At 37.9% G+C, this 9,389-nt stretch overlaps 2 protein-coding genes across 2 annotated transcripts; one reads left to right on the top strand and one right to left on the bottom strand.

The window, feature by feature from the left end:
- On the top strand, positions 1,508 to 5,218 carry LOC109821776. The gene is made up of 2 exons (XM_020387933.1): positions 1,508 to 2,055; positions 5,167 to 5,218. Exons 1-2 carry the CDS (start codon positions 1,508 to 1,510, stop codon positions 5,216 to 5,218), a joined length of 600 nt encoding a protein of 199 aa, XP_020243522.1.
- LOC109821775 lies at positions 5,501 to 8,151 on the bottom strand. The gene is made up of 4 exons (XM_020387932.1): positions 7,849 to 8,151; positions 6,297 to 6,913; positions 5,938 to 6,218; positions 5,501 to 5,649 (listed from the first exon to the last, which is right to left on the bottom strand). Exons 1-4 carry the CDS (start codon positions 8,149 to 8,151, stop codon positions 5,501 to 5,503), a joined length of 1,350 nt encoding a protein of 449 aa, XP_020243521.1.

Below are 9,389 nucleotides of genomic sequence, written 5' to 3'. Positions count from 1 at the left end.
GAAAGGCTCGTGGAGTCTACAGAAGAAGAGGATATCCAAGATTTTGTTCTGCTGCAAATTCTATACCAATGCTCGATGATATGGTGCCCCAGGAGCGGGGAGGGTATCCCTAGACCTCTACTCAGATATCTGGATAGCATTGAGAGGGTCAAAACGGTAGCTTGGGCTCAATTCTTTTATTCAGAAATTAACAGGGGGATTAAAGTTGTTGTGGAGTGCAAGAAGAAGCCAGGGGTCACATATGTCCCTGGTTGCATGACACTTTTGTGTGTAAGTGCCATGTTTTACTCAAATTGGTTCATTCTAGCTCTGATTCATGACATATGAGTTCTAACTTATGCCATGTTAGTTCTGGTTTCTGCTATGTTAGTTCTACTTTTCACCACGTTAGTTCTAGTTTCTGCTCATGTTAGTTCTAGCCGTATTCATGTTAGTCCTTATTTGGGTCATGCTGCTAAGCCTTAAATGGCATCATGTTAGTTCAAAATTGGGTCACGTTAGTTCTAATAAAGTTCGGTTAGTTCTATTGCATCTCACCTTAGTTCTAATAGGAGACATGCTAGTTCTAGGTTCTAGTTGGGATCACAATAGTTCTAACAGAGTATCTGTTTGTTAGCTCTAATTTATGCCTTGTTAGTTCTGATTTGAACGCTTAATGTATTTGCTTTAGCTTTGGTACTATGAGATGACGGGGTTAAAGAAATATGCCTACGTCGACAAGTCCAGACCTCCAATGACAAACTGGGCATCAGAAAAGGAGGTGAAAGTCTCATATATATTTGAGGGTGAGGACCGTTACATTGAAGGCTAAATCAGCTTCAATAACTAAAGTTGATCGCCCTGTTGTGGAAGTTGGGCCTGCTCCTTCAAAGGTTGTTGCACTTCCCGTCATTCAGGGGAGTGAAGGAGTGCGTCATGTGCCTAAATTAAAGAGGAAGGTGAGGGCAGAGGAAACGAAGAACTTCTCAATAGGCTATGTAAGTATCCTGTTAAGTCTAAGCTGTCTAAAGCTAAATGTAAACAATATCCATGTCTATCTAATCCTATTTTATTATAATATAATCTCTTAATAATTTCAGATCATGTCAAAACATATTGATAATGCTTTTGAAGATGAAGAGGAGGTGAAGGATCTACCCATTGAGCAGAAACTTACCTTTTGGAGAAATTCTGCTAAATTCCTCCAACGACTACTCTTTGCCACAAAGCAGAGCAAGATTTTGGAGAAATTCTGCTAAATTCCTCCAACGACTACTCTTTGCCACAAAGCAGAGCAAGAGTACATATTGTAAAGAATTTATGATTGAGATCAACAGGCTAAACAGAATAATTGAAGAACTTGGAAGACCTGATGACGTCATAGACCCCGTGGTACTGAAGGCAAATATCAAACAAAAAATTATAAAAAAAAATAAAGCTGAACCCACGGCCTGATGAGGAGGAACAACCTTCCAAATCTAGTAGATTACATAAGGAAGACCCCATCATGCAAGAAGCTGAACATAAGATGGCTGAGGATGATGCTGAGGAGCATGTTGATGATGTTGCTGTTCATGGATGTGAAGTTGATTTGGAGGGCACCACAATGGAAGGCAAAGTTGTGGAGCCTGTTGGTTCAATGGAAGAAGGAATTGATGTTGGGAATATAGCTGAGGGGAAAGCTATAATAGAAGGGGAAGACGGGGAGGATGTCGCCCCCCAGAAGAATGGTGAAGCGGAACCCCCCGAGAATAAAGCTGCGGAGAATTCAGATAGAGAAGAGGTTATTGTAGATAACAAGGTTGAGGATAATGTAGATAAGGAGGAGAAAAATGTAGATAGGGATAATATAGATAAGGAGGTGGAAAATGTAGATAGGAAATCAGAGAAGGAAGAGGAGCTTGTTGGTGGAGAAGGGTGGAATGTAGATAGCAGGGTTGGGGAGAATGTACAGAAAGAGGCGGAGATTGTGTATAGGGAAGAGGGGCATGTTGGAAGAGAAAGTGAGAATGTAGATAGTTATGCCGAGGCTGTTGCTAATATTTCACATGCTGAGTTGTTAATTCTGGGTTCCACGTTAGTTCTAGCTTCTATCCTACTAGTTCTAGCTTGTATACAGCCAGTTCTAGCCTACATCTTGCTAGTTCTAAACTCAGCCCGTGTTTTTTACATGCTAAGTTGTTAATTCTGGGTTCCATGTTAGTTCTAACTTCTATCCCACTAGTTCTAGCTTGTATACAGCCAGTTCTAGCCCACATCTTGCTAGTTCTAAACACAGCCCTAGTTTTTTTCATGCTAAGTTGTTAATTCTGAGTTCTACGTTAGTTCTGGCTTCTATCCCACTAGTTCTAGCTTGTATACAGCCAGTTCTAGCCCACATCATACCAGTTCTAAACCCAGCCCACGTTTTTTTCATGCTAAGTTGTTATTTCTGTGTTCCATATTAGTTCTAGCTTCTATCTCACTAGTTCTAGCTTGTATACAGTCAGTTCTAGCCCACATCTTGCTAGTTCTAAACTCAGCCCGTGTTTTTTACATGCTAAGTTGTTAATTCTCGGTTCCACGTTTATTCTAGCTTCTATCCCACTAGTTCTAGCTTGTATATAGCTAGTTCTAGCCCACATCATACCAGTTCTAAACCCATCCCATGTTTTTTTCATGCTAAGTTGTTAATTCTGGGTTGCACGTTAGTTCTAGCTTCTATCCTAATAGTTCTAGCTTGTATACAGCCAGTTCTAACCCACAACTTGCTAGTTCTAAACCCAGTCTGTGTTATTTTCATTCTAAGTTGTTAATTTTGGGTTCCAAGTTAGTTCTAGCTTCTATCCCACTAGTTCTAGCTTGTATACAGTCAGTTCTAGCCCACATCTTGCTAGTTCTAAACCCAGCATGTGTTTTTTATATGCTAAGTTGTTAATTCTGGGTTCCATGTTAGTTCTAGCTTCTATCCCACTAGTTCTAGCTTGTATACAGCCAGTTCTAGCCCACATCTTGCTAGTTCTAAACCCAGCCCGTGTTTTTTACATGCTAAGTTGTTAATTCTGGGTTCCACGTTAGTTCTAGCTTCTATCTCACTAGTTCTAGCTTGTATACAACCAGTTCTAGCCCACATCTTGTTAGTTCTAAACCCAGCCCTAGTTTTTTTCATGCTAAGTTGTTAATTCTGGGTTCTACGTTAGTTCTAGCTTCTATCCCACTAGTTCTAGCTTGTATACAGCCAGTTCTAGCCCACATCATACCAGTTCTAAACCCAACCCGCGTTTTTTTCATGCTAAGTTGTTATTTCTGTGTTCCACGTTAGTTCTAGCTTCTATCCCACTAGTTCTAACCCACATCTTGCTAGTTCTAAACCCAGCCCGTGTTTTTTACATGCTAAGTTGTTAATCTAGGTTCCACGTTAGTTCTAGATTCTATCCCACTAGTTCTAGCTTGTATACAGCCAGTTCTAGCCTACATCTTGCTAGTTCTAAACTCAGCCCGTGTTTTTTACATGCTGAGTTGTTAATTCTAGGTTCCACGTTAGTTCTAGCTTCTATCCCAATAGTTCTAGCTTGTATAAAGCCAGGACTAACCCACAACTTGCTAGTTCTAAACCCAGCCCGCGTTTTTTTCATTCTAAGTTTTTAATTCTAGGTTCCACGTTAGTTCTAGCTTCTATCCCACTAGTTCTAGCTTGTATACAGCCAGTTCTAGCCCACATCTTGCTAGTTCTAAACCCAACCCGTGTTTTTTATATGCTAAGTTGTTAATTCTGGGTTCCACGTTAGTTATAGCTTCTATCCCACTAGTTTTAGCTTGTATACAGCCAGTTCTAGCCCACATCTTGCTAGTTCTAAACCCAGCCCATGTTTTTTACATGCTAAGTTGTTAATTCTGGGTTCCACGTTAGTTCTAGCTTCTATCCCACTAGTTCTAGCTTGTATACAGCCAGTTCTATCCCACATCTTGCTAGTTCTACACCCAGCCCGCGTTTTTTTCATTCTAAGTTGTTAATTCTGGGTTCCACGTTAGTTCTAGCTTCTATCCCACTAGTTCTAGCTTGTATACACCCAGTTCTAGCCCACATCTTGCTAGTTCTAAACCCAGTCCTAGTTTTTTCATGCTAAGTTGTTAATTATGGGTTCTAGGTTAGTTCTAGCTTCTATCCCACTAGTTCTAGCTTGTATACAACCAGTTCTAGCCCACAACTTGCTAGTTCTAAACCCAGCCCGTTTTTTTTTCATTCTAAGTTGTTAATTCTGGGTTCCATATTAGTTCTAGCTTCTATCCCACTAGTTCTAGCGTGTATACAGCCAGTTCTATCCCATATCTTGCTAGTTCTAAACCCAGCCCTAGTTTTAGTTCTAGATGCTGTCGTGTCTGTTCTATCTTAGCCATTGTCAGATCTATTTGTTCTCGTGTAGTTCTAATACTTACAACATTTTTTCTAGTGGAGATGATGCTAGTTCTCATCACACATGAAAATACTTTCAACATTAAACAAAACATACTAGTTTGTAAATATACAAGCAAAACAGTTAACAACATATTAAGTACTTAGTCCGCAATAGATTCATTACATGTTTTACGGTTGTGACCTTCCACATAACATCGAGAGCATTTAAGTGGCCGGGTGTAAACTTTTCTGTTGTTGATACGCCTGGTCTTATTTCTCCCTTTCCTTTTTGTTGTTAATGGTGGTAGGATCTGTATCTCCTCCCGTGGTATGCTACGCTTCTCATAATCGGGGATGGGGTAGAGGATTGGCTCGTAGCTCTTTTTAAAAGCTTCAACCGTCATAAACTAGTCACAGAATTGGTAAACATCCCTCTTCATAAACATAATGGTTGCACATGCATGTTTGCAAGGGATACGGGTTACATCCCACGCGCGGCACGTGCATGTTTTATTGTCAAGATCCACTTTACAAGTTTTATGAGATTGTACCTCAAATAATCTTGTATGAGACTGACGCACATCCAATGGATGCCCATTTTCCATGTTCTCTTTGAGGACAAGTTCAGCTTTGGGACAAAGAAATCCATTCCAACTTTCGGCCATTAATCATCGCTCATTCATGCGAACCACAATCTATTTACGTATGTGTTCTACGAGTTGTAGTATCCGTAGAAGCCTAGCCTCATGTATCCATTTGTTGAATGACTCTGTAACATTTGATGTAACGTGACCATATCTGGAACATAACAGGGAATTCATCAAAAATACTGAGTTATTTGTCATGTCAGTTCTAGCTGAGTAGTTCTTAGTGAAAGCTTCTATCGTGATAGTTCTAGATGGTACACAGTTAGTTCTAACTCCATCTAACTGGGTTATTACCCATGTTCTATTACAAGTGTTGGGTATATCGTCTATGTTAGTTCCGACTAGGTTATAGTTAGTTCCAGTGTATCCATTCATGTCTAATTTAGTTAGGCAAACAACTAACTGAAATAAGAAATGACATAGCTTATAAATTCCTAATTCGGGGGGAAAATGCGTTAGCCCAATTCTCTGGAGCGTAGTTCATGACAATATTGTAGGCTCATTCGTCCGCCAGTCTAATGTCCTCCACATAGTCATTCCATTCTGCTTTAGTATATTTGTAACAAGCAGATTGTAAAAGGTTGCCCAAAATCCGAGTATCCTTTGCTTTGAAACCCAAATCCCGCAACTTTGTCCTGAAATTCTCAACTAGATGCAGAACACATCTAGAGTGTATAGCATCCGGAAAATATTCTCTGACTGCTTCTCTGATCCCCTTATCCGCATCAGATATTATAACTAGCTTGTGTGGAGGGTTCTATAGATCTGGCATTTCATAGAGAGTAGACCATAAACCTATAAATATTTGTAGTTAACATATTTGAAGTTAGAGTTAACAACGAAATATTTGTAGTTAACATATTTGAAGTTAGAGTTAACAACGAATGAGTTAGAACTAGCATGAATTTTAGTAGAACTAACATGACCCGAACTAACCTTGTAAGAACCAATTGCAGTTTACAGTATTTTCCTGATCGCAGATGCAATAGGCTAATGGAAATATCCCATGATTTCCATCGTATGCAACGGCGCTGAGGAGTATACCTTTGAAACGATCTTTCAGAAAGGTACCATCCAAAAATATAAGTGGTCTACAACCGTTCAAAAACCCATTTATGCAGGCGGCATAACAGATGAATAGCTTTGAAAACCTCCCCTCATTTTGTTCAACATGAATGTAGCTACCTGGGTTTGTCTTCTTAACCTCTTCTACATACCTAGACCATTGAAGATTATATGTTAGGATCAACATAAATGAAATTAGTGTCTATATTATAGATATTATCTTCTTTTACCATCGTAATTGATCGTAGGACTCATGGGCATCACCATATAGTTGCTCTTGTGCTCTTTCTTTACCCCACCATATCTTGCTATAATCGACCCTAAGCCCATACGAAGTTAGTAACTCCTTTTGTACGTCGATAGGTCGTAAATCTGGTCGGACCTTTAACGTGGGTAATACTTGGGTCGCAATGAATTGTCGTGACGCCCTAGATTGACCTGCATTATTGCCAAAATTCCCACATGTGTGGTTGTCCACGAAGGTTTTGATTTCAAGTCTGTTCTCATTTTGCGTTGGAGAGGCAAATAACATCCACGGGCAATTTTGGGCTTCCTTGAACCGACAAAAGACTCGAATACGCTTCGGTTCATTCTTAGCAAACAAGTACTCGAATTTTTTGGCCATGGAATAGTATAGTAAAGCCAATCTTAATTCCTTCGCACTCTCAAACCGTTGTCCCTCACCGGTTAAAGCAGTGTGCCACCAAGCAGGAATCCTCTCTGATCTGCTAATCATGTCATCAATCATCGGAACATTATCTTCGGAAGGATTATCATTGGGGATCCTATCTGAAACACATGTGGGCAGCGACCCTCTATGCTTTTTGAGTTCATACTGCTGGTAGCGCTGCAAATTTAAAGAACACGAACAAATGATCATAAACTATACAATAGAAACATCAACAAATAACACAACTAAGGAAAAAAGCAAAAAAAACATCAACTGCTTGTGTTATAACTATCGTGGAATCCAATTGAACTAACAAGATTTTATTTAGAACTAACATGAAAACTTTAGACCGAACATGAAGTCACTTAGAACTAACATGTTGGACCTAACACAGTTTGAACTAGATCTCATACTAACATGTTGGACCTAACACAGTTTGAACTAGATCTCATAGCAAATCGATTAGCACTAACAATAAGTCTATTGGAACTAACAACTAATAGATTATACTTAACAATAAATCTATTAGAACCGACATTAACTGATATTACATGAATTAACATAGTACCTAGAATTAACAACTTAGCATGAAAAAACGCGGGCTGGGTTTAGAACTAGCAAGTTGTGGGCTCGAACTGGATGTATACAAGCTAGAACTAGGGTAATAGAAGCTAGAACTAACGTAATAGCTAGATTTAACAAGTTTTCATTTAAAAAACGCTGGCTGGGTTTAAAACTAGCAAGTTGTGGGCTAGAACTGGTTGTATATAAGCTAGAACTAGTGAGATAGAAGCTAGAACTAACGTAGAAGCTAGAATTTACAAGTTTGCATTAAAAACGCGGGCTGGGTTTAGAACTAGCAAGTTGTTGGCTAGAACTGGCTGTATACAAGCTAGAACTAGGGTAATGGAAGCTAGAACTAACGTAGAAGCGAGAATTATTAAGTTTGAATTAAAAAACGAGGGCTGGGTTTATAACTAGCAAGTTGTGGGCTAGAACTAGCAAATCTATTAGAATCCGAGCTATAATCCAATGAACTAACATTAACTGATATTACATGAATATTGGTCTTAGCATCAGAAAAATCCTTGCTCCTACATGTCTTGTCGAACTTGAACGTCGCTGTGGACTTTTGAAGAATCCTCTTTTTCCTTGAAAGCTTGCATGTGAACCTCCTTTAATCCTCTGTTATGACAATGCTCCACCATAGACGACAGATCCCCCTCGTTCTCAATAGGAAATTTGAAACTTCCATTCGTTTCATCTTTGAATGATAAACTTAATGATTCATATGGAAGATCTAACCTATCTGACACATCAAATTTTAGATCAAGAATGGTGGTTGAAGTGTTAATCTTCATGAATACTGCTCTATCACCCGAAGCTACGACGCAGGTGATGTCCTTTTCAGCCATTATGAAGTGGAGGGAAGAGTAATGGAGAGAATTTTGGTCTGAGGAAGAGTAATGGAGAGAATTTTGGTCTGAGGAAGAGTAATGGATAACTATATATTTATTGCTCATGATAGACTGAAAAAGGAGGGAAGTTTTCCTCCATTTCTTACAGTAGTTTGCATTTAATAGGATGTGACGAAGAGTGGTGACGAAGCGTCTGGGGAAGAAGGAGAAGGGCAAAGTCGGGTTTTTTTAAAATACAATGCCTCTTTTGTATACAGCTGACGTGTAGGGCCCTAGAAATATTAAAGGCTGCTTTTTGGGGCTTATACACAAGGGGGAAAATACAAGGGGCCTCGTCACATGATTTTTCAGCTTTTGGGGCCCCGACACATTTTTCCCTTATTTTTAACATTTCTAGAATTTTAAACATTATGTGCAGATAAATTAAAGATAAATTTTAAAATTTCTATTAACTAACATAATTAAATAATAAAATAATAGTCTGACCAAAGGTTTTGAAAACATGAGGAAATGCATAATTAATAAGAGGCTATATATAATAAGTGAATGATTAATTACAACTAATGACATATTTGAGAATTATCAAACTTAAAAGGGTAAAAATGAAAGTTTTGACAAGGCCCTTTTTATATGTAATATGGATTTAGAATGTATATTTAATAGTATGTGGAAATAATGAGGGTCAAATGGTTTTTGAGTGCTTTTATCTTCGTTTTTCGGACTTGAAATCCTCCACTAATTATGTCATCATTATTTTCTTTATATATTAGTGTAAATAAATTGTCGAATAGATACATGCTTAGAACCTTATGTGTGTAGGTGTATATTCTATTTTCAATATTTTATAACATAAAATATTAAAATGATATTGAATTATTAGACTTCAGTATTTTCCTTGTATACTAGTGTGAATAAACTGTTATGTATTTCAATATTTTTATAGCATAAAATAATAAATTAATGTTCAATTATTGCGTTTCATATTCATTTCACCACATTTGAGTGACATAGAATGTTCTATAAAGATTTGTGATATAGAGAAACGAACATTCTTTATTAAATTACATAAAATATTCTAGAAAAAAGGGAAATGAAACAAAGAAGAAAGTATCCCCAGTAAAATTACAATTTTACCCTTTTCAAACAATTAGAAAGGATAATTTATTTATCATTCATCCATTTCATTACTTTTGTTGCTACCTCTAGTTTGTTCTTTCTATATTAGTTTAGATTAT

The sequence above is a fragment of the Asparagus officinalis genome, chromosome 8 (genome assembly GCF_001876935.1).
Source record: "Asparagus officinalis chromosome 8, Aspof.V1, whole genome shotgun sequence".
Classification (NCBI taxonomy): Eukaryota; Viridiplantae; Streptophyta; class Magnoliopsida; order Asparagales; family Asparagaceae; genus Asparagus; species Asparagus officinalis.
Note: the sequence above shows the minus strand (reverse complement) of the source record. Positions and strands in the feature narration are given on the sequence as shown.

Coding starts and splice junctions, on each gene's coding strand:
- LOC109821776 (XM_020387933.1), top strand. CDS start 1,508: ATGGCTGAGGATGATGCTGAGGAGCATGTTGATGATGTTGCTGTTCAT. Junction 2,056..5,166: donor TTGTTAATTCTGGGTTCCAC/GTTAGTTCTAGC, acceptor GGAACATAACAG/GGAATTCATCAAAAATACTG.
- LOC109821775 (XM_020387932.1), bottom strand. CDS start 8,151: ATGGCTGAAAAGGACATCACCTGCGTCGTAGCTTCGGGTGATAGAGCA. Junction 6,219..6,296: donor TCCTACGATCAATTACGATG/GTAAAAGAAGAT, acceptor TCAATGGTCTAG/GTATGTAGAAGAGGTTAAGA. Junction 5,650..5,937: donor CTGCAATTGGTTCTTACAAG/GTTAGTTCGGGT, acceptor TTCTGCATCTAG/TTGAGAATTTCAGGACAAAG.